The 26130-nt window shown below is 39.6% G+C and overlaps 1 protein-coding gene across 1 annotated transcript in view; it reads left to right on the top strand.

The window, feature by feature from the left end:
- Antxr2 (ANTXR cell adhesion molecule 2) overlaps window positions 1-26130 on the top strand; it is a 130046-nt gene that overhangs the window by 74301 nt on the left and 29615 nt on the right. Inside the window, exons 15-16 of the mRNA XM_021163097.2 lie at window positions 3362-3526; window positions 3760-3840. Of these exons, the coding sequence (XP_021018756.1) occupies window positions 3362-3526; window positions 3760-3840 (246 nt within the window). The remainder of the gene's footprint in view (window positions 1-3361; window positions 3527-3759; window positions 3841-26130) is intronic.

Genomic DNA, 26130 nt, shown 5'->3' with positions numbered 1-26130 from the left:
TTTCTACCTGTTTAGCGGTTTTCTCCTGTATTTCTTTAAGTGAATTATTACTACCCTTCTTAAAAGTCTACCAGCCTCATGATATATGATTTTAAATTTGAATCTTGCTTTTAGGGTGTGTTGGGGTATCCAGGACTCGCTGTGGTGGGCGTACTGGGTTCTGATGATGCCGAGTAATCTTGGTTTCTGATAGTAACATTCTTTAGTTTGTCTTCCATCATCTGGTAATCTTCAGTGTTAGATATTCTAGCTGTCTCTGGCTGGAGCTTGTTCCTCCTGTGATTCTTTAGACTTTGTCAGCACTCCTGGGAGACCAACTCTTTCCTGTGTCCCAGTGTTCAGAACACTCTCTGCAGGCAAGCTCTCCTCTTGCAGGGAAGGTGCACAGAAGTCTGGAGCTCAGATCCACCTCCTGAGTGGATCAGAGGGGTCAGAGCCCTCCCTGGAGGTGGACTCTCCTCTGGCAGGGAAGGTGTCCAGGGGTCTGGGTCTCAGCTCTGCCTCTTGGCTGAGGATGAAGGCCAGAAGAGACCCTGTCTGTCCAAGAAGCTCTGTTGCTTCTGCCACCCATGTGCTCTCCCGTGTAGACTGGTCTCAGTTATCCCAAGATTCTGGGTGTGCTATGGCCTGCCTTTGTCCTTTGTACCTGTTCATACTAGCACAAGACTGTCTGGGTTCCTTGGAACAGATGTTTCGTTCCACCCACCAGCGATCCCAGGATCCTGGGTGTGCTAGGGTGCCTGCAGCATGGAGAGTCCTCTGGGGACTTTGGGACCCTCTGCCGAGTTCATGGCAAAGATGGTGCAGGGCTGGCACCCGCTGGAACAAACCCCAGCACTGGTTGGGCAGGTGTCCTTCATCCCTGTTCCTTCTAGCACAAGACCCTCTGAGTTCTTTGGAACAGATGTTATGTTTCACTCACCAGTGATCCCAGGATCCTGGGTGCCTGCAGCGTGGAAAGTCCTCTGGGGTCCTTGGGACCCTCCATCGAGTTCCAAAGTTTTTTTTTTGTTTGTTTGTTTTGTTTTGTTTTTGTTTTTTAAGGAAGAAAGCCCTACAAGGAAGCTCCACTATCTAGCTCTAAAGGTTTAATATGTTTCAAAGAAATTTAACAACCTCATAACAAACATTCTTGTCATTGGTCATATTGAAAGATACAAATTATTTTAATAACTCAACTGGATCCACTTGAAATAAAAAACTAGTCTACAAGTGTAATAAACAAGGGGTAGCAGTGGTAAAAATGTCCAAATGGCTTTATCAAAACTTGTGTATAATTCCTTCTATGAAAGTAGCCTTCCATCTTCTTACTCAGCAGTTCAGCTTAGCAGCTTTGGACACCTTCTTTCCCTGGCACGGATTCGTCTTACTTTCTCTTCATATTCTCTGCTTGTTGTCTCCTCTTTGTAATGTCCTGGGATTCTCCCACTGCTCCTTCTTAGATAAACTCCTCCAGAGAGCACTTCCCAGTCATATATTGTTGGTCTCTTATTTGCCTCTTCTGTTTACTGAAAAGTCAAGAAAAGTAATAACCCAAATCCCCATGGTTTTGGTCAATAACAAGAGTTCTCAGAGAATAAAACTACCTAAAATTTGTGGATTTCCCTAATGGTCTGTGTTTCTCCCATGCTAGACCCTTTCCTCCCCAACTTGCTTCTTGGTCATGATGTTTTGTCCAGGAATAGAAACCCTGACTAAGACATCATGTTTCTCAGTTAAGAATTTGCTTATTATGCAGGGTCCCCAATGAAGGAGGTATAGAAAGGACCCAAGGAGCTGAAGGGGTTTGTAGCCCCATAGGAAGAACAATATGAACTAACCAGTAACCCCAGAACTCCCTGGGACTAAACCACCAACCAAAGAAAACACATTGGTGGGACTCATGGCTCTAGCTGCATATGTAGCAGAGAATGGCCTAGTAGGTCATCAATGGGAGGAGAGACCCTTGGTCCTATGAAGGTTCTATGCCCCAGTATAGGGGAATGCCAGGGCCAGGAAGCAGGAGTGGGCAGGTTGGGGAGCAGGGGGAGGGGGAAAGGATAGGGGATTTTCACAGGGGAAACCAGGAAAGGGAATAACATTTAAAATGCAAATAAAGAAAATATTTATTAATAAAACAGAAAAAAGAATTTGCTTACTAAATTACTATATTCAGATGAGCAAAAGAACCAAAGACAGAAAGCTACGTTGACAAGTAAAATGTTGTAACTGGAAATTTATACTTTGTAAATCATCCAAATATTATGAAAAAAAATTAAAGAGTACTTATTTTATATAATATAATTTCATACAACTCAAAAATCATGTAAAACTTCTTCACTCATTTCTAATTGCTTACATCCAAATCCTTACCCTTGCCAGTACACACCTGTGGTTGCTTTGAGCACATTGCTTAACTTTTGCCACAGTTCAATCATCTGGAAGGAAAACATATAATATATAGTTCTTTGCAATTTTTTATGGATTAAATAAACATGAACACAGTGAATAAATGCTACCATTACCACCTTATATCCCTCATGGTGGAATTGAACCCTATAGTCTTGCATTTTCTACATAAACCACAAATTGTCTCCATACTTGAAGTGGTGGAAAGGCCTTTGCACCAGATTTAACTGATGTCATATTTTTGAAGTTATCTTGCATTAGGGAGGAGAGGCCCTTGGTCTTGTAAAGATTATATGCTCCAATACAGGGGAATGCCAGGGCCAGGAAGCGGGAGGGGGTGGTTTGGGGAACAGGGCAGAGGGAGAGTATAGGGGGCTTTCAGAGAGGAAACTAGGAAAGGGGCTAGCATTTGAAATATAAATGAAGAAAATATGTAATAAAAAATTAACATAAAAAAGAACTACAAAAAAGAAAATACACATGCATTCTTTACATTCAAAAAAGAGAAAGAGCGAGTGAGCAAGAGAGAGAGAGAGAGAGAGAGAGAGAGAGAGAGAGAGAAAGAAAGAGAGGGATAGAAAGAAAAGAGAATGGTGAGGAAACAGGCAGGAAGATCCCTTGACTGTCCTGTCCAGCCAACCCAGTCTAATGGGCTAGCTTCAGGTCCCTATGAGAGACCTTGTCTCAAAATCCAGGATGGAGGGAACCTGAAGAATTGAAACCTGAGGTTGGTCTTTGGCATCCACACATGTATGTCTACACTTAAACATGCACATATATACCCAAACATACAGGAAAAAATAATAATGATGAGTGGTAAGGAACCCATTAAAGCTCAGAAGAAAAGTAATTGGAGTTAGTATACTAATTTATCTTTTTACACCGGACTGGTGAATCAAAGGACTGTGGGCAGCATAAGAGCTTGGTCCTCTGGGACGATTTGATTGACAGCAGTGCCTCCTTCATTTTAAAGGTCCGCTGGGGAGATAAAGGATCTACTGAGGAAGGTGCAAGGCTAGAGAAAGCCAAAAATGCTGTGGTGATGGTCCCTGAAGAAGAGATCCCCATCCCATCCAGACCACCTCGACCCAAACCCACACACCAGGCATCTCAGACAAAGTGGTACACGCCAATCAAGGTACGTGCCTGAATTTTGTATGCTATAGCTGAAACCTAATGGGGACTTCACTTTTACAGTCTCTCCTGTCCCCCGAGAAAGACTAAGGTTCATAAAATAGCAGACATCCATTTTTATGCTCTAGCAACTGTATATTTTCTTAGCACAAGTCTTTAAGTTTTTGTATTTATTTACCTGCTTAGTTGATTAGCAAAATGAAGCTTCCCAGGTTTACAAGTCCACTATCTCTTTAGGGTCGTTTGGATGCACTCTGGGCCTTGATCATGAAGCAGTATGACCGGGTGTCCTTGATGAGACCCCAGGAAGGTGATGAGGTATGTGATTTCTTGAGAAAGGTGGCTGGGGGCAGGGCATGTAATGAAAGTAACTTAAAACTTCCTGTGGGCATGCGGGCTAGAATTGATGCTGACCGCTGCATGTTCATGTTGCACAGGGTGCTTGTTAAGTTCTGTGTTTTCAGAATGCATTTTTCAAGCCAATTTCATACCCCTGCCTTTCCAGATAATTAATTAAAGTCATAAGTCTGCTCATTGCTTCGGTATTTGACTTTGAAGGCATGTGTTCTGAGTTATTGTCCTTCAGAAGAAACAGACTGGGAATTAGCATCTGAAGTCCTTTTCTTCTAGCATTTGTGGCAGTGAGACCTGGGAAGCCACCTCAGAACCGTTTTCTTTAGGTATAAACCTGTTACCTGCCTTTAATAGTGGTAGCAGTCACAGTCTGGTTTCTGAAATATGTCAAGGTGTCCTGAAGGCTTGAAGTACTGCAGAAATCTGTAATGGTGGTATTTAGATGCATATCCTTACAGGTGTGCTGTATGCCTGTCTTTTCCTTACCAAGGACTCCACTTCAAGCTCTCATTTTAGAAATCTGTCAAGAATTATTCTGCTCTTAGTATTTTTCCTAATAACGTGCACCATTTCCTAGTGCTACAATTTTAGAAAAGTTGTTCATAGCCTCCTCATATGCACCAGTGGTGGCTCTGGTTAAGGGACCCAGTGCTGTTCACGATGCTCTCGTGCTCTCATGGTGGGAGTAGAGGCCTTCCTTTCCTACTGAGGAGAACACCATGCACACCTCAGAGGAGTTTGGCTTCCACATTTAGGCCTGACATGCTGCTCTTGAAAACTATGGAGTCATCCATCAAATTAGCATTTATGCTGCGAAGCCAAGATGCACTTAGCATTAGCTAGTTTTAACTTGGTGTTTAAAAGTGTAAAAGAATTTTAGATTTGTTTATTAATTTTTTTGTTGTTTTACTTCTATCAATTTAGGAACATTTCAGAAATATCTGAGGCCAGCCAGTTAGGGTACACAACTTGAGAATATATAGCTGAACTTTTGAACGTGAGGCCAGTGTGCTCTGCTAAGACCACTGGGAGAGAGAGCTATGTGTGTCTAGGTAGCAGCCTCTCCTATTACCAGGTCATCGGCACATTAGCGATAGAAACTTCCTTTATATGGAAATTCATGCATCATAAATTCAGGTGTGGGCTTGTGCTCTGTTTCTGGGTCTGCTTGTAACCTTTCTCCCTCTCAAGCTTGCTGGAGTCTCACTCACTTTGTTCATTACAATGACTTTCAAGCCTCATCTCAGGATGTTTCTCACCATGTTAGATGTTCGTTTGTATGGTTAATAATTTCCATCTTATTAAGTGCTGGGGATTGAGTAAATGGAGAGAATTGGGGAAGGGGTGGGATTTCAGTTCTCTTCCTAAAATTGTATATGCTCTTCTAGCTATTATGGAAAACTTGGGATATTTGTAAAATCTACTCTCCTAAAATCCACCCATACCTGATTAAACTGAGTTAAACATTAAACCTTGACTAAATTTACATATACATACTTCATATAAATATGAACTGTACTTATGTGAATGAGATCTTCATTTTCATCTGATTATCAGTTTGCTCTAAAAATTTACTTTCCACTAAACTATCCTATTAAATGTTAGAAACTCTATATAAACAGTCTGTTTTCAGCATAGGTAAGTATGTTAAATTCCTTTTGAAACAGTTTGGCTATCATATCAACTAACTCATTGGAACAAGTGTTATCTGATATTAAGGTCAATTTCTTTAAAGAAAAAATTGAAATTTATCAACTTGTAAGTTGGTGTTACTCATTTTATTTTCCTGTGTCTCCTGTGGTAGTCAACCTTCTTTGAATGCACACTTATACACAAACACATCGTTTTACACTGGTTTGTGCCTTTTATGAGGAATTGGGTACAGAAGTGTGTGTGTGTGTGTGTGTGTGTGTGTGTGTGTGTGTGTGTGTTTGTGTGTGTATGTGTGTGTGTGTGGTTGTAATATAGTTTGCTCATTTTAGACATTAGGAAGGCTTGGAAACTCCGGGATTTAGATGGTCGTCCTCATTTGCATTGTCAGGGCATAAAGAATATCTTTTCATCTGGATACCAAACAGTGGCATTCTCTGAGGGTGGACTGGGAGGCTGACTTTAAGCTGCATGACAGATAATAAGGCACACTTTTTCTAAGGGTTTGACTAATGGCTCCAAGGAACACAACCCCAGTCTATCCAGCAGCTTGTTTTGTGCTTTGGAAAACAGCCTTGTCATTTCGGTAGGAACAGTTTATTGCAGATTCTGCCTCCTGAGAGCTCTGTCTGATAAACAAACCGGAGAGCGAGTGCAGCACTGCAGCAAGTCCCGCAGGTGGGGCAGTGAGCCCTTCACGGTGCCTTTGGAGCCCAGGCTGTGCTGGGGCACAGTGGCCACAGGGCTCCCTGGCTGAGCTCTGCGCGGCCCCGGGGTCCTTGATGCGAAGGCTGGAGCTGGTGCGCGAGTATCAAAGTGGTCGCCGGGACGGGCGGGCTCCCCGCGCGGGGCTGCGGGCGGGCGGCCGTGGGCTTTGATGCGGGCGCCGGGTCCTGGGAGTCGGTGGTTTGGCGGCCAGGTGCGAGCTAGCAGGTTGTCCCGACATCTGCTGGCGGCCGCGCTGCCGATTGTCAGCGGAGGTAGTTGAGAGCGGCAGGACCGTTTTTGGTCTCGAGCGCGCTGCCTGGAGGCCCCAAACTCCAAAGGTAGGAGCGGGGTGGACACAGCTGCGCTCCCAAACTTGCCCGAGGCACAAATAGGAGATCTAATGCAGTTTGACTCCACGGTGGTGGGGAGACAGGACAGAGAGCCACTTCAGAGACAACTTACCGCTGCAACATCTGCCGCCAAGTTTCCAGGGAGTGACAGGGGACAGCAGGTACAGATCGAAGTCTCTGCACAAACAACCTCCATTAAGCCCTGGACTCTTTTGAAGGGTCTCCATCAAACGGGCTGGAGTCCGCAGCAGGAGTTTGTTTGGTTTTCAAAGCAGTTTGTGTGTGTGTATGTGTGTGTGTGTGTGTGTTCCCTCTCAATAATAAGGTAATTTATAAATGATGCATTACCACGCGTCCTCTTTTTATTTTTTTCCCCTATGAAAAGAGAGTTAGAGAAGCAGAAAGGCAAAGAAAAAAGAAAGCCCATCACTAGGCTGCAGTTGTTCCACAAACCAATTAAATCTCTGAAGGCCTTCTTGACTGTGTTTGAGGTTATGTTAACCTTCAAACAGCTCCTCACTCACCCGTGAGCAGGCAGCAACTTACACATTCAACGCAAGAATCCCAGAATATGCCTGAAACACACGGATTTCCGCTTACATCTAAAGTTCTATAGATTTTCTTATCTCTGCAGATGTGAAGTTTAAGGTTCTCTTTTCAAAGGAATTGGGATTTAGCTTTTATGGTGGTGGTTTTTTTCCCCCCCCCCCCCCCCCCCCCGCCAAATAAGAATATCTAGGAAATTGAATAGCAAGCACATCAGTTTGTTTGTCAGGATTCCATACTTGTAGTACCTTAAAATGAGGCGGTGTTCTTCTCTTGGAAGGAGAACACCCCTTCTATTACCTGCATTTAGCGGCGGAGAGAAAATTCATCAATTAGTTTAATTTTTACCAAAAGAGTTGTAAAAACTCATATTAGCCACAGGTGTATATTTATACAATGGCAATTGGATGGGCTAAAATAGTAGCCTGACAAGTAAAGACTACAGTCATATGATTATATCCCATCATGCAGTAAGGTGGCTGCATGATCTTGAGATGAGAGCAGTCATATAAATGTATGCTTAGGAGCAAAGGATTAGCCGAAGAGCAGGGCCTGGGGTTAGACGTTGGAGTTGGCAGTGCCATAGTAGTGTATGTGTATAGCAAGGTAAAGCCAGACCTCCTACGTGGAGAACACTTATACATTATACAGACGTGCTCCATGTTCCTCCAAATGACTGAGGTCCACATGGATAGAACATCATTCTTCCACTTTTTAAAAGTTCATAGCAAAAACAAGACAGGATGCATCACGATCCTAGGATGCTCAAGTTTCTTTCAAAGAAGGCATCAAGAGAGCTTTGTAACTGTAGAGGCCAATGGAAGCTCGCTTCCGGTTGATTATCTCCGGTTGCAGATTTATGCCCACAGCCCTGTTTGTCCTGCTTCGGAGTCCTCATGGCTAAGCAAACAGGCCTGACCGTCTTTGAATGGCACCTTCTTCAGTGACTGCAGCCTCCCTAAATGTCACTCTGAGCTACCCTGCGTTTAGGAATCACATGGTGCTCAGCACCCTTCAGCCACTCCAACCGCAAACTGACCAACACTTCCATAGGACTTCCCACCACCTGCCTCTGTTGTCTACCATGTTTGTGGCATAAACCTCTTGTGGGTTTCCTGTAGAAGACTGATCTTTCACTCAAACGATTCTGAAGTTACGATATTTTTAGCATACTGTGAATGACTATTTGAAATACATTTGCCAAAACCTTAAACTTAAAAAAAGTTTTATTTTGTATCCTCAGCTATTATTTGCTGTTGTCATCTTTTTAAATGACTACATCTATACATTTTGTTTTTCAAAATTAGTGTATGTATTTTGTGACATATGGGTGAGCTTTATAATATGTTTAATGGGCTCCAGAAAAGCCTCCTATTTTAGCCCAAGTCAGTCCCAATGACCTACAAAACACTCATACTTTTATATACTATTTTCAGTAATTAAAATGAAAATATAGAGATAAGTATAAAACTGTTGAAAAAACCCTATGACATCTACAATTAATTATTGTTCTTTAGGCCAATTATGATCAGATAAACACTTCTTAGAGAACACTTCCAACTCTTTTTTTTTTTTTTTGTAAAGTCCAAATCTTTTAAATTTTGATTTTGTTTTATTAGATATTTTCTTTCTTTCTTTCTTTCCTTCTTTCCTTCTTTCCTTCTTTCTTTTTTATTTTTTTATCTTTTGGGTTTTTTTGTTTTTTGTTTTTTGGGTTTTTTTTTCTTATTTTTGGAGAGGAAAAGGTTTATTTTGCTTATACTTCAATGTAAGAGTCCATTACCGAGAGAAGTCAGGATAGGAATCTAGTGGCAGAAACTGATACAGAGGCCACAGAGGACCACAGAGGACTGCTGCTTACTGGCTTGTTTTTCAGGTCTTGCTCAGTCTTCTTTATTCCACCCAGGACTACCAGCTCAGGGGTGGCACTGTTTACACTGAGTTCTGCCCTCCCGCATCAATCATCAATCAGGAAAGTGGCCTACTAGCTTGCCCTCAGACTAATTGGTGGGGGAATTTTCTCAATTGTGATTTCTTCTTCTCAGATAACTCCAGTTTTGTGTTAAGTTGACATAAAACTAGCCAATACCATTGACTCCTTGCCCATTCAACACACACACATATAACTGTTAAACCATAACTATTCGAGACAGGGGTTCTCTGTGTAGCCCTGGCTGTCCTGGAACTCACTCTGTAGACCAGGCTTTCTTTACATTTCAAATGTTATCCCCTTTCCTGGTTCCCCTCTGAAACCCCCTATCTCCTCCCCCTCCCCCTGCTCACTAACCCACCCCACTTCCAACTCTGCCTCTCAGGTAACCTTAGCATCTTACATTTTCATTATTTCTTTCTGTATTTATTTTAAAATATAACCCACCTAGTCCACTCAGTATTGCCTGTGTGTACATGTGATTACTACAGAGTTCCAGGGGTTAGATAACCTTTTACGGGCTCCTTCCTGGAGGAGAGTGATTCCTCCTTTCTCAGGAGCCATTGGCCACTTAGAGCTCTTCATCTAGTTTGGGGCCTTGTGAGATCCTCCTCATGTACACTGGCATTTCAGCTGGTGCTGCCATGGTGCAGGTCTTGCTCAGGTGAACATAGAGCTGAAATTTTATGGGTACAGCTTCCCTGTCCAACCTTTAACTCAGGACATCTTTTAAAGTGCCATTCCTTCCTCTCTCTTTTTTCTTTAAAATATTTGTAATGTGTGTGTGTAGGGGTTTTGCCTGCACGAATGCCTATGTGCTACATTTGTGCAGTGCAGGTAAAGGTATGAACAGGATATCAGATCACCCAGAAGTTGAGTAAAAGACAGTTTTAAGCCATGATGTAGGTGCTGGGAATAACACCTGGGTCATCTGGAAAAGCAGCCAGTGTTCTTAACTGCTGAGCCATCTCTTCAGACCCAATTAACTACCTTTGGCTGATACATGATAAAATTTTTACTAGAATAATCCAGATTATGAGCATGCCACTATATGGCGACCCCATTGACTGCTACAGTGGTGTGTGACTGTATAGATGGATGTACGCTTACACTGTAGTTATAGAAATGTTTGCAGTACTATAGAACACACTTGATCTTTATAAAAGTTATTAACGAATGTCTCTTGCACTGAAAATGAACATTCACAAAGAATGTTCTTTGGGTGCCATTTCTTAGCTTAAATTTACCTCTTAACTATGTAATTAACAGGTATGTGTTAATTCATTCTGGTTTCCTAAAGTGAGATGAAGGATATGAAAGATTCAATTACATAAATTAGCAAGCTAGGTCAATTTGTAAAAAAAAAGAATGTATATATAATACTTGGATATTTAATGAGCACTTTAGCAATTAACAAAGAAAGTTATTTATAAGGACAGTGCCCCTTTTTAGATATATACATTGCTTTTTAGAAATATAAATTTTCTTTCATCTATAAGCGTTGGCATAGTAAAAAAAAATGCAAATAAATGCAAGTGGTAGTCTTCCCCAGGGAAGAACACACCAATTGGTTGTTCAATTCCAAATAGTCAGCCCTTAGAACATATATACAAGCAATGGACTGAGCAGGTTATATTTAGAAATACATACAGGAGTATATTCAGGAGTATATACAGGAATATGTATATATATATATATATATATACATATATATATATATATACACATACATACATACATATACATTTAAATATTTACTTGCATGCGTGCTATAACAGTTGACTTTTTAAACAGCCATTAATATGAAAAAAAGGTTTGGTTTTATATGAAAGGATTTGAAAGAGAATGAGAAATGTAATTATATTATATTGTCAAAAACAAAGCAAGAACATTTTTTATAAGAGGCCAAAAGTTGACCTCAGTTTTCCAGGGCTGAGCACATTGTTTTTCTAAGCTCAGTGTGTGCTTACATGGGATCATGTTGAGGCCATGAACACATCAGCCTTCTGGGGACAGAAATAACCCCACAGATTTACATTTTAAGATTTCCTCCTGCCTTTAAAAATACTAAATAGAATCTTTTAAAACAGGATTTGTTTATTTTACCTATATGTACATGTGTATGTATGTGTGTGTTTGTATTCTGTGTGTATCTGTATGTATGTGTGTGTGTGTGTCTGTGTGCGCTCCTGAATGTATGTATGTGCATCATTCATGCACGTGTCTGTAGAGGCCAGAAGTAATCAGTAGATCCCCTATAACCGGAGTTCCCTGCAGGTGTGAGCTGCCATGGGAACTAGATGAGGCTCATCTTCAAGAACAAAAAGTGCTTTTAACTGCTGAGTGATCGCTCTAGTTCTGTTTAATCTTAATATAATATTTATTATAAAGGAGAAAAATACACCTCTACTCTGTCACTTCACAAACTTTATAAACTTTATAAATTTGTATTTTTATTATGTTCAATATTTGATTTTTAATTTGGGGCTCAGAGTGCAATCTAAAGAGGAAGAAAATATTTTGAAATAAGTTAATATTTTTTTAAAAAAAATGTTTTATGGTTATACCTTGAGGTCTGCCAGATGCCCAATTATAAGTTTAATGTAAAAGATTTCTCAGCTCCTTTCAGGAAGTTTCTTTGAGTAGAAAGCGTTTATTGCTCTGTCCTTTGCTTTTCTTTCCCAAGGACAGAATTTTTCCTTGTAGGTATGGAATGACTGTGCTCACTATGTAGGTCCTGAACACGCAGCCATCCTCCTGCTTCAGTCTCCTGGATGCAGGATTACAAGTGCTGTGCCAGCACTCGCGGGTGTATTTTGATCCTCAAAAAAAAAAAAAAAGTGTGCTCATTTAAGTTCATTCTATAAACACATGCTTTTAGGGTCTTGCTTAATTTGGTAAATACTTTGTTCTTTCTTTATCTTTGAGATTCTGTTATGATTACAGTCTCCATTTCCATTGTCTCCCTCCAAATCTTCCCACATGCTCCTTTTGCTCTTTCAAATTCATGGCTTCTTTTCCATTAATTGTTACTTGCATACATACATGCATATATACACATATATTCATATATATCCCCAAATGTAAATCTGTTCAGTCTGCAGAGTGGTACTTGTATGAATGGTTCCAGTACTTAGCACTGGGTAGTGTATGCTTTGTACTGAGCACTTGGTACTGTGTGCTTTTCCCTGGGAAAGAGTGTTTCTCTCACTCCTTATTTGCCTGTAATTCTTGCTAAATGTCTTCTCTTTCACTGTTATTTATAAATAAAATATAAGATCTCTTATAATGTATACATATAATCTATTAGTAATTTCATCTTTAAAAATTCTGTCACATTTACATTTCCACTATTTTTACCTTGAATAAAATTAGAACATCTAATAGTTATTTTGAAACTGATAAGATTTTCATATGTAAAGTAAATAAAATTTACTTTTCAAACTGAGCAAATAGCAAACACACACACACACACACACACATACACACATACACACACACATACTCACACACAACCACACCACACACACACACACACACACACCCCAATACCCTTTAATTTGGTTACAATTTCATGTTTTCTTGTTTTGAAATAATATCTAATTCCTTTTAATTGATTGTATGAAATTATCTTTATTTCTTCTTATGCCTTTCAAAAACAATGAAATCGGATAGTTTATTCAAACTCAATTCAAGTTAATTTTATTCTTTGATGTATACCATATATTTCTGTATATAGATTAATCACAATACTTGGCAGAAATAATACATTTCCTACACTTTAAATTCACATGATGCTTCTTAGTAAGCTGGTTAATGTGCTGGATGCTAAATATGTATCTTACAAATATATATTTCATAGACATACACACACCTACATGAAATTTATACTTCATAATTTGGTTGATTACTAAGCATATTTTGTTTTAAATAAAAATTACAGATTTGAAACAGGCTTTAAAATAAAGCTGCTTCCTTCTTAAAATAAATGTTCTACTAAAGCACTTCCTGACAGGAATGATTTCTTAGCAGTTTATTATAAATTCACTGTATTTTATACCATAAGTTTAAAGTCTACCCAAGAGAGGATCAGACACTCAAATAAATCCTCCTCATATTTAATTGCCTAACAGAGTTAGTAAGTCTGCAGAGCATTGCAGTAGAATATTCATATAGCATGTTTATGTACACAGCATACTGATAAGTATTTTAGAGTAAAAGCTGCTTTGTCTTCTGCAGGGCCCTCTTTCCCTTCAACCCCTTCACAGTTCTTATAACCCTGCTGTGTTCCTAAGTTCGAATCTTTGGTCTATCTCTTTGCCCTCTCACCTTTCTCCAGAGAGCACAGAGAAACCCCATGATTTGTTATCACCATTAGGAGTACTGTTCACAATTTTGCCCTCCCTCTCGACTTCCACCTGCATGTCCGAGAGCTTATGTGATTTTCCACTTGGATGCCCAGTTGTCACTACATTATCTGTGTTTAACTGAACTTAACCATATGACTCATGGAGGCTTTCAGATTTTGGTTATATAATTCTCTCAGTCATTAGCTCTATCCTTTAAGGCACATCTAAGGAGAGACCCACTAGACACAACCCCACTTATGTGGTTCCTACAACGTTAGTAAGGAACCCAAGCTTTTGACATTCTCAGTTTTGGTACAGAGTCCTAACACTCTGTTATGTGTATGAGATAGATTCAATGCACAGAATTCTTTATACAAATGCCACTTCTGGTTTTGCTGTACTTTATAAAAATAAATGATTGGGGAATATGTGTTAGACCCTAGTGCTGTGTGAGAAATACATCATTTGACTTTGTAGATTTAAATGTTTCTATGGTCATTACTTCGTATTTTACTGTCCCCCACTTTCCTGGAAATCAGCTTCTGGGAATGTGAAGACAAAGCAATTCTAATATTTGACAAGTTTGAATAATTTCTTATTAAGGTATGGCGGGGAATAGCAGTACATAAAATGTTATTTTATGGAGGTAAGATTTGTTGATTTTGTACGATGGCCAATTTTAAGTTATAATGAACTCTACTAAGCATTTCCCTGAATTATACAAGTATGACACAATAATTTCCCCTTAGGTTAACTTCTGCATAGATGAAGGTTAGTTATTTTTTATTAATTCCTTTTATCACAGTATGGCTTTCTTTTATGCTTAAAGTAGCATTTCTTCCTCTTTTTTTCCTATTGAATACAAGAAAAGTTTTTAGTGATTGAAATTTTTCTAGCTATGTATTAGTCCCTGCCTAACTGTGTAGACTCTTGTCAATCTCCGTGTTCCTTAATCACTCACCTAGCTGGTCAGCACATAGCTTATGTTAGCTCCATGTCTCATTGTTTTGGTTTACAGAAATACTGGCTCTTCATGGTGAGAAAGTTCACAGTCTAATTCGGATCCTACTGTCTGGAAAAATGGCTTAAATTATCCTCCAAATCTGGATTTATGAACTAGTCCTAGACCCTAACTAGATTAGTGCCTTTTCTATTAACTGCTAAGTAAGGCAGCTGTCTGAGCTGCTGGGTGTAAATTTGCTCATGTCTATTTCTCTAACTCTGCTGCAAAACGCAGCAGAGAACAGGATCACAGTGCCTGAACCTCTGTTTTCACAGCCCAGACTGAGCCCCAAAGGGCTGATGGGAAAAGTTTGAAGAGGTGCAAGGAAGCATTTGTTACCTTGGGGAAAAGGGATGGCTCTTGCCATTAATCTTAATTAATTGCCAAGAATTTTAAATCTGAGTTGTTAGTACTGATGTTGAGCCCTTAATTTGCCATTCGTGCCTTGGTATCAAGTAGTGCTTTATGAGATAAGAATTTTAGGAGGCAGAGAAGTGTGTGTGTGTGTGTGTGTGCAAACACTCTCATGAGTGTACCTTATATAATTTTTTTCATTTATATCTTTCCAGTATTAACTTGGGTTAATATTCAGGCCTTCACCTTTTGACAGTTGCTGTGAGCATGCAGAAATGATGAGCAAGTAACAATAAACCCAAATAAAAACCCTAGATACAGCAGAAGCAGTAAGTCTGAGTAATGCTGCTTTCAGGGTTGCCTGAATACTAAATAGCTCACTGATGTCAGGGTAGATGTCAGATTGTGGGGTGACAGAAGGCTGAGGATCAGAGCTAGAGTAAGGAAGAGAAAAAAGACAGAAGAAAGCAAATGAAGAAAGAAGAAATATTATTTCTCTGAACACTATTTAAGAAATCAGAACATGACAGGCTTGTTTCGATAAAAGACGACAAATGATGTAGTTTTAACTTTTGCAGTCCTGATCATATCTGAAGTAAACAAACTTATTCTTAAAATCCCCTCTCCCTTCCTTCTGAAACTTACCGTTAACTCTTACCTCTTACCCTTTAAGTCTGTGGCAGTGTTCTGTGTTCCTTTTCAATGACAAGTTATAACTATCAACTTATGATATTTATTAGCATTTCTGGCTGCCAAAAAATGGCATGTAAATCTTCAAGGGAAGATCTTTCAAAACTGGATAGGACTATGAACTTCTGAGATAATTTTTCAGGATTGTTCTCCATGTATTTGGATTAAAAAAAAAACAGTGGCAATATATATATGTATATGTATATGTATATAATTTATGGAATAATTGTAGCTCTCCCACATAGACCTGATAGAGCTGATAGAAGTGACTTAAACTTCAGAAGTAGGGTTTGTTCTGGGGTGGGGGTAGGGGGGCAGGCATTGTTGATGGTGAACAGATTTAGAGCCACAAATTGGACTTTGAAGTAGATGGTATTATTTTGCAGTGTTTTATTTCTTTTTATGAGTGCTTTACATAGAACATAGAAAAAATACAGAAATGAAATATTCTATTCATTCATCTGCTGGCTTAATTTATATACAGTAACTATTGCAGATGTAAAAGCCTGCTGATGCCAACAGTGTAGATTTAATTTATAGGCTCTGAAGAGCCCACGAGAGTTTGGAACGGTCAGTAATCACTACAAAGGAGGTTAGGACTCTGCTCTTGGAAGCCTCTCAGATTGAGGCGTGCAGAAGAAATGGTTTTTTCTTTTTTTCCTCTCTAGCTTAGTCTCTACTGATGGGTTCTGCATTCATTAGTAGTCATTCATTATGAGTCACTAGCAAGAAAGCCTGTGGTACTGCAGCTCTGTTGGTTTAAGACATCAGCAGATTTTTGTATAAGACAGCAAGTGATATAGGTCGTTTTTAGAACACCAGTTTTGCTTTAGGAACCGGGACTATTATGGATCCACAGTTGCACACCGTTTTTTGGTGTTTAGAGGCCTCTTTCCTTGTTTCTTGGGAATGTTGAGTGAATCACTAAGGCTCAGAATTTCTGGATTCCCAGCTGCTTGAGTGGAAGGGTGGCTGGGTAGCGAGTATATAGAAGCAGGGGTTGTAGTTCCTGAGGGAGTTTATGGCTCTCTTTCCAGAGGAAGGATTTAGAGCCCCACTTCAGCCAGCAGCTAAGTATCATGCCATCTTTGGTTTATCTAATATTCTATGTCATTTTTGTCTCTATAGTCTCAGAGTTAAGCATCATATCAGTCCCATTTAGGGATGGAAATAATGAGATGCTGATATTCACTACATTCTTCAGCGTCTCACTGTTGGAAAGTAGTCAGGCCTAGACTACTTAATTTTGGGCCCTTTGATTTCTCATCCAACAAGTATGATGTACTTCCGTACTAATTTTATTTGTTTATTTTTGTTTTGTTTTGTTTTAGTTTTGTTGTTATTGCTGTATAATCCCGGCTAACTTTGAACTTGCGGCAATCCTCCTGCCTCAGCCTTTCTAGGATTATAAGCCTATGCCGCCCCATCCAGTTCCAAGCTGTCATTTTACAGAACATTTGGTATTTTGAACAGCTACCTGAATGAGGACCATTCTATAGGTGGGGAGGTGCTTTTAAACTTTAGGAATTTTTTTTGAATTTGATTCTCCTGCCAACTAAATCATCATTATTGAGGAACTGCATTTGTCATGCATGCAGAATGCATGCATATTACTCTAGGATATACATATATACTTTATTTAATTTGTGTGCATTGATTAATAAAATTGAATGAATCAATTTGCAACCCAGCGGCAATGGATTCCACAGGAAGTTCATAAGGTAGAATAAGGAATAATTGGACCAAGATGGAGCTTAGCAGTTGTGTGATTTAATGCCTTTGACTATAGTTTGACCCATACTTTTAATTCCCACAGGAGACAAAGAGCTAGGGCACCCAGGAAGCCCAAGCTCTTTTCTATGTGTGCACAGAAAACAAGGAGTTGGGAAGGAGTCTTGTTAGAAGAAGGCAAAATTAATGCAGCTCTAATACCATCCGCAACTAGAAAGACTACTGCCTGGAGCCTGGGGATCTGTGATTTCTACACAGTCACTGATTTGTATCAATCTAGCACAAGTTTCTAATCCGGCTGTCCCTCGGGGTTTTCATTTGTGTAGAGTCTGAAAAGATCACACACACACACACACACCCCACATAAACATATGCACACACACGCACACATACGCCTCTCTTTTGGATGTGGATGTAAGCTTGCCTTCTTATTTTATATTTTAATATGGAAACTAAACAAGACAACTCTATACAAAGGACCTTTTCCTGTTTTGCTCATGATGGGGATCCCTGGATCCTATTCATCACCTCTCAGAAAGGAAGCTTTTAAGAGAATTTATATTGGCAAAAATCTAGTTTGCTATCAAAGTGGCACATATTTACTTATAGTAATAAAAATTTTCCTAGGCTATCCATGATTAGAAAAAAAGTAAACATTTTTCCATAACATATAAGCCTGAAAAATGGCATGCGCCCCCCATAATATGCAGAAATCTGCTAAGTGACTCTCACAAAGCCACAATTCTAGCTCCATGGTGGCCTTTATCTGCCACTGTTAGGCTTTAAGATAAATTGAAAATAGCTACATATGGAAGGAAGTTAAGGGGATAAAGATTTAAGAGACCCATATAGCTAATTGTAAGCTAACGTTCTATTTTTATAACATCTCTCCTTCTTCATGATTTTCCTCCAAAAAAAAAACCCGTAATATGTGATATTGGATTATTATCACAGTCATTTGATAGGTTGCAATTTGCTACTGTGTGTCTGAAAAACACAGGCTTTCCCTTTATCTAATAGTTGTTCACAAAAGGGCACTAACGTGTCCCTGTCATTAAATATATATAGATACATGGAGCTACTCTCCCGTTGGGTCACACTAAAATTGATTTTTCCAAGCAGGGCTAACAATACTAGACAAATGTTAAATGAAAATCAATCACTGTGATTTAAATCAGATAAATACACTTCTTTTATTAAGTGGTCTTTCCCCATACAGCTAACTGGATGACAGATAACATTCATTGCAGACTTTGACCTCAAGGCCCAGGTTTCAATAAAGCTCTAAGGAGAACGGCTTGCTTGTGATTTTACTCTTTATCATGCTTACCTTACTCTTGATCAATTAGATGAAACATGTCTTTTTTTTTAGATTGTTTATAAGTAGAAAAATACTAATTAACCATATTTCCCTAGGCACTTAATATATTAAATACATATTAATGCTTCATTAAGAATAGAACACTAGGCTAGATTTATCAAGACAACACTTTAGTTTTAAGCAAGTAAACAATCTAAAATCCAGAAATTACCATGACATTAAATGCAGTGAATGATCATCATATTTATGTAGAGGCACTGTGAAAGCAGAGTTCAGAGGTCAAAACCTGAAGGAAGCACTCAGGTAGTCCAAGGACACGTTCTAAGGACATTAACAAACACAACCATTGTGACTATTATCATCGTCAATCCCAACAATAAAGGAACTTGAATTTAGGAGCCTGGTGTGCCAGACAGATGCTCTTCTAGGGACCTTACATGTGTTTTATTAACTCTTAAAAACAACTCATTGTGAAGGGTCTTATACCAATTTTAAAGCTAAAACAGCCAAGGCAGAGGAAAGTCAGGTGAGTTACCAAAGTCTTGCCAATGGGTATATGGTGAAATGAGTGAATTGGACTTCACATGGGTTGTAAAATGTAAAAAAAAAAAAGATACATTTTTATTTATATTTTAAAATTTATTGATTGCCTATACATAAATGACCAGTGGTTTTGAACCCAGTGGCTTGTTTCCCAGTATTGGCTCATGGATTCAATTAGAAGAGTATAGTGAAGTGAAATTTAACAATTAACAAATGAAGGGTGGGTAGCAGTGAACTGTTTCAATAAAGTAGGATGCCCCACCACTAAATGTGAGACATTTGAAGCAGAAACTCTGAGTGTCTTAATATGTTATTCAGTTGTAAATATTTGGGTAAGAATATTAATTGTAGACTTTGGGATTACCTGTGGATATCATAACGGGGCCAGGAATAATGATAAGGCTTATGTACTCACTTCTTTAAAAGGAATAGAATATAGTAAAAGAAAAGATTACTCTTAACATGGAACTATCAAAATAGATGACTTGTTCCCAATCTAGAACTGCAGAGGAAGAAGGAAGAACTCCACTTGAAGGTTTGGCTTTCCATCCCAGATATAGTTTTCAGATAGCAAAGCTCTCGTTCTTAATTATAGGAAAATCGTAAGTTTCAGTTTGGGTATTGATTAGCGCCATCATATAACTTACCACTTGTGATTCTTTCTTGAAATCTGCTTGTCAGAGTATTTCCCCATCATCTGAGACCTCAGTTAAATTTATATTGAATTTATAGCTTATTTGCAAGGCCATTCTTTCTACAAACGTGGGCTCTCATTTTGACCTATGGTATAACTGACTGCACTCGTCAAAGGTAACCCCTGATCTGTCTGATAGTGGCATGCCCACCATTCTCCTACATCCTACAAAGCTCTAAGTCTGAGATGGTTACTAAAATGTCCTTTCAGCCATGTTCATGAAAATTGAGGCAAGCATACTGTCAGTTTCTCTTTTAAAGATGTATGTAGGAGTTCATGGTTAAACATAGGAATTCTGGCCTCCTCATGGGAGGTTCATTGGTACACAGCAAGTGCTGCCTCATGTTTCTCATATTCCATGGGTGGCCAAGGATACTCACGAATGGTATTCTTCTAGAACCAGTGCTGTTAAGCACACACTTTGAAAGATTTTCATGGCATGGTGTGGTAATGCTAGTAATTATTGATGCTATTAATTTTGCTAAGAAAATGCCTTTGTACTGACTTGCAGAAAACAGAGAATTCCCTTGCTTCAAGGATGCCATTCCTTGTATATCTTGTATAGACACAATTGTTTTAGTTTATCCAAAGCAATGATAAGACTATTCAATCATAGACATAAGAAAAAGATTTATGACAGGCATGGTGGCTCATTCCTGTAATCCCAGAACTAAGGAGGTGGAGGTAGAAGGATCATCTTGGATTCATGGTCTGGTTGGATTACTCGAAGATTACTCAATGCTTAAGAGCACTGGCTGCTCTTGCACAGGACCTGGGTTCTCTCAGCACCCACATGGCAGCTCACAATCCACAGCTGTCTGGAACTTTAGTTCCAGGGAATCTAATACATTTTCCTGGTCTTTCCGGGCACCAGGCATTTAAGTGCTGTACATATGCACACACAGGCAAACATCTCTCCATGAAAAAAAAAAAAAGACAGAAGAAAAGAAAAATATGTAATTTACATCTTAAAAACTCAAGTTATTTATAGTAAGTACTTTTTTTTTCTTTTCACTTACATAATCTGCTATTTTGTTTCTTTCTCTAGTTCTCTTCATATTAGTTTTGAGAGTAAACCTGAAGCTCACCAACTTAACAAGGCTGGCTGTCCAGAAAGTGCAGGAACCTCCCATCTGCCTCCCGTGCACTGGGATGATGGAGAGACCTTCCCTCTCCCTCCCTAGCTCTGGGGTGATGGAGGAACCTCCCATCTGCCTTCTTAGCACTGGGCTGATGGAAGGACCTCCTGTCTCCCAGTGCTCGGGTGATGGAAAGATCTCCCATCTGCCTCCCCTGTGCTGGGGTGATGGAGGGAGCACCAATCTGCCCCCCCCCCCCCAGCACTGGAGATGGAGTGTGCACCACTTGGCTCTGCTCTGCTTCTTATGAAGACACAGGGGGCTAAAACTCAGGGCTGTAAGCCTGTGTAGAAACCGCTTTACCACCTGAGATGCCTTCCCAGCCAGGGCTAGAAGTTCATTTGGTTTGGTTTGTTTTATTTTAGTATAATGGAAACAGTAAGGTTTACTAACAGAAAGCAAGCTAAGTCTCGCCTTGGCTAGCTTTCCCAGGAAAGAGCTTGGTTTAGGAGAGGATTCAAATTTGTTTCACACCTGGCTGCCCCTTATTCCTTCTCTCACCAGAGCCTCATGAAGTGTAGGTTAGAAATGATCCAATAGCCAGCAGGTGGCAAAGGCTACCATTAGCCTGCGCCACATAGCAAAGCTTTCCTTTATATGCTTATAATTCACCAAGGAGCAGTCTTGAGGTATTGAGGACTCTGATTGTCTGTGTCTGTGCACAGCATTTGCCATTTATATTTTTAGGATACACTGTACTTTTCCAGGGAGTACCCTCTAAGGATTGTTGTAGACACTGACAATCAGCTGACCTCAGACAGTGACAGCTACTGCAGTTGAATCCAGCTCTTGTCACCATCAATGACTTGCGTCGGACACTGTATCCCGGCCATCTTTGCTTAGTGGACACATATGTTCATTAGAGTAATTCCTGCCTCTCGCCATCTCCTTAATAGATAGCTCCTACTCGTTGCAGACATGTAACTGTCGTGGAACAATGCACCACGCCCATGTGATCCGCTCTTCTCCTGCTGCTTGTGAGCAGTCCCTGTCTGCTCTCTTTTCTCCTTTCTCATGACGTTGAAATACATTTCACAGCTAAATTGATGAATTTTCATTATGCCACTCCTCAGTTTCAAAGGAGATGATCTTCCTTAGTTTCAAAGTCATAGCCTGACATTTATTAAGGAGTAATATTTTCTGAACATAAAGCATGGCCAGTGGATTTGAGTCCCTTTTTTTTTTTTTGTCCTGCTATAACATCCTAGAGAGCTAGAGGAGAAATCAGAGAACCAGCAGTAGTGCTGACACAGGAGATCCTGACTGTAAATCACCCGCAGAACCTTAACGTCTATATCAAACCTTTGCTCTAAGCCAACCGTCTCCCTTTCATCTCCTTTCTTTTTCCGCCTTATCTCTCCACCTCTCCCTTCATCACTTCTCTTCCACTCAGCTGAGCTGCTGAAGTGGAAATGGAAGAGATCTCCTTGGTGGTTTTAAACTTTAAATCTAGAGTTGTCATGATAGTGTGTGTTATTGAATACATTGATCAGTTCCTTTGCTACAGATATTGGCATCTGATACGTCTGACTGTTTTATTTTTGTTGTTTTGTTGTTATTATTTTTACTAGGTGTTTTTTTGGTGTCTTAACCTGACACTTTAAGAGAACCAAGTGTGATGCCTGAAGTTTAGAACAGCGTGGTTTTTGAATGTGCCGTGGTTCACCCTAGCTATATCGTCAGAAGCACAGAGTCAAACGCTGCCTTCCTGATTTACTGGTGATTGGCCTGGGGCAACATAGATCTTTGTTTTAGAACAGACTTTGTCAACTGAAGCTCCATCATCTTTGAACCCCAGAAGAGAGGCAGTGTTCTAAGCGATTCTTCTTGGCTTCCTCAGAGATACCACATGGGCAGTCCAAGGCCTGCTTGAGAGGATGGCTTCTATGCAGACCACACATCTTTGAGCATTCAGCCTTCATGCGCTCAGGAACCTGGCTTAGACAGGCTGATGGGGACAAATTTAATTTTCTACCATATTCTTTCTACCACTACTTTTTTCTCATAAATTGAGAAAAAGATTCAGTCTTACAATACAATATAGAAACGAATGCAGAGAAGTGGTATTTTCTTATTTTTTAGTTCCCCCATTAGTATCAAATGACAAGGTGTTTTCTATGCAGCTAAAATTATTTTCTCAAATACCTATTTTCTATAAGAACTTTTTTTTTTGTATTTGTAATGAATAGGGCAGAGATATTTTAACTTAGACTGACTCCTAACTGTATTTGTGAAACTAAGCTCCTGGCTACATTATGCTTGGGGAGAGTTTTCTGAGTTTTGGAGTATCTGCAGGCAAGGTTTTTGAAAGCCGATCCTGGTTATTGTGCATGCTTGGACATTCCCCTTAAACTGTATCTTCACTCAGAAATGACCTTGTTAGGTGAGGAGGAATGGCAAGAGAGACACACTGTGCCTCATGAGAGCCAAGTGGAGCCATGCGTATCAGGAGCAGACACTAACGATTTATTGTCTGTGGCAAAGGAAACACAGCTCTCAGCCTGTGCGGTAAGTGTTTCTGACACCACCCGTAGCAAAGGATGATGGAAGCTGTGGGCTAGAAAACGTTCTGCTAGGCATAGTAATCAACACTCTCATTTGGTTTTGTGTATATTAAGTGGGTCTTAATGTTTAGTCTTTGTAACACTTTAAGCGGAGATGATGACATACCAAGTCTCTATTACCTAGGGAACCAACCGTGCTACCCAGTTGACTAGCAGGGTAATCCTACCCAGGGTATCCTACCCAGTTGACTAGCAGGGTAATCCTATTGGGCTAAAGTTTATGAATAGATCTGGCCTATTTCTAAGAGAAGGTAGAAATATACAGAGGAGTGTAACTTTCTTCCAGTCTCATACTTTACTTATAGAAACTTTCTTTCCTTCTTCATAGGAACTAGTTTAAAGGAAAAAAAAAACTGGATGATTTAGCCGCAATCTGGAGAAGGGAAGGTGGTTATAATGCAAGAACTGCAAATCTGGGGTAGCTACACAGAGAATCTTAGAACAGCTCTATCACACTGGGAAGTGCAGACTGTCAGCTGTTTTAGTGGGGTTTGTATTTGCTTCTGTCTAGAAGCAGCCAATAGCTTATACACCAGAGAGACTCAAAGTAATTTGCAAGATGATCTCCATGGACCCTTGGGTAAGAAAAAAAAAATGAAACATTGTGACTTTTGTTTTCTGTTGTATGCAGACACTTAAGGTTTAGAATATAAAATATAAACACTATCGCACTATGGTGTCTTTCTTTTTCTGTCTTTGGGTGGTAGTAATCACCATAAACGAATCAGGCCTCCATTGAGGGGAAAATAAACAAATGTATAGAGGCCTGTTTTTACTCATAACCTAATCCACCATGTCCTTACCTATTTTAGTAAGTTGGATACTTCATTAGTAATATGAGGAATCTAAGTGTCCTATGATTTCAACAAGAACAAAATTAGTAGATTTAAGATAGTGTCTTGTTGCAAGCCATTGGTTCTCAACCTGTGGGTCATGGCCCCTTTGGGGATCAAATGACCTTTTCACAAGAGTCCCATATCAAAGATCCTGCATATCAGATATTCATAACTAGCAAAATTACAGTTATGAAGTAGCAATGAAAATAATTTTATGGTTGGAGGGTCACCACAACATGAGGAATTTTCTAAGTCTTGCAGCATTAGGAAGGTTAAAGACCACTGTAATAGGCCTATGGCCAGGTTAAAAAAATCTGCTCTGCTATGTTGCTATACCTGGTTTCCAATCCTGATTCTATTACCTCTGTTCTATAGGCAAATTCCCAATCTCCCCCAAGTTTATTTTCTTGTTTGTAATTCTTGAAATGAGATTTTTAAAAAAATAGATACTAGCAGTTATCTCAGAGGGTTGCTGGGAGATTGACTGAAGTGGGCAAGGTTGTACTGCTGTAACTCAAGCTCAGAAAGCTTTAAATAAATACTTTATATTTTTAGTAACAAACTTTTATTATGTTTATTTCCGTTCCCTTCAAACTTGGGGTCTCTGTTTCTCAGCTTCACACCTCACGGTTTGTATTTTCCACTCTGGAAGTGTTTATTCATTTAGACCTCACCTTTATTCTTTCCCTCTTTTCAAACCATCTTAACATATGCTGGGAACATATCTAGGGTCTGCATTTATGTATAGAGCAGCTATGTTAATGTACAGCATACATATTTGTATAGGCCAATCAAGTTTGATGTAGGGTCTGTTGGTTCAGCCCAGCTCCTTTTGACTGCATAGGATGTCTTCATTCATTTTCATCGCATCATAGGTGAGACACGTAAATGTACTGGAAGAAGATGCCAGATGGACACAAGAAACCCCAGCAGCTGGAATACTGAATTATGTAACAACAACAACAAAAATGTATCTTGGTCCTATCCTACACTGAGGATTTCAAATTAGGGGATGATGTGTGTATAAAGACAGAAAACTTAAAATTGTCTTCCCAACTTTATTTTGTGTTATATCAATACCCAGCTTCACTTTTTGTTGAGGACTAAATGAGTTAAGACACATGACTCACTGAGAGCATTGCCAGACCTGGAATAAACATGCTCAGTGATTGTAGCCATATTAGCCTTTGGGGCTGATACACAGGCAGAAAAAGCAGATGTTGACCTGAGACTCTGGAAGCTGGAGTGATGCGAATTTTGAGGCATGAGCTTTCTCCATACTCAAGTTAAATATTGCTATCTAATGATGCATTGTGAGAGTATCCTCCTAAAAGTGGAATATACACACTGGGCATATTTTGTACAATGCTTAGTGTACTGAGTGGTCTTCTGTCAGGCAGCAGATCTCCGTAGATCTCCTTTCATTAGTACCTGCAGTTGGCAGCTCTTCTTGGGGGGTATGGCATGAAGGGAAAGGCTTTTGCTCCTTGCCAAGCTTGCTCTGGTGTGAAAGAAACTATTTGCAGTAAATAGCTTGAAATGAAGACGAGATTAGACAAACACGCTTTAAATCAACACGTGTCTGTTTCTAATATATTTCTACTTGATTATTTAGTGGAATATGCAAGGATACAGTGTTGTGAAATCACTGAATGGCTGAGAGTATAATTTCTAATTCAATTTCTTCATCTTGCTGTTGGCAGTTGTTCCTAGGGCTCTGGGGATAAAACATTGAACTATAACCGAGAATCAAGAAGGGCAGAAGGATCTGCCAGCAGTGGTGGACATGCTTAATGTATTTAAAGGATTAATGGCTATTCAAATTAAAACCCCCAACAACGGTGTG

This window comes from Mus caroli, chromosome 5 (genome assembly GCF_900094665.2).
Source record: "Mus caroli chromosome 5, CAROLI_EIJ_v1.1, whole genome shotgun sequence".
In the NCBI taxonomy this organism is placed as follows: domain Eukaryota; kingdom Metazoa; phylum Chordata; class Mammalia; order Rodentia; family Muridae; genus Mus; species Mus caroli.
Note: the sequence above shows the minus strand (reverse complement) of the source record. Positions and strands in the feature narration are given on the sequence as shown.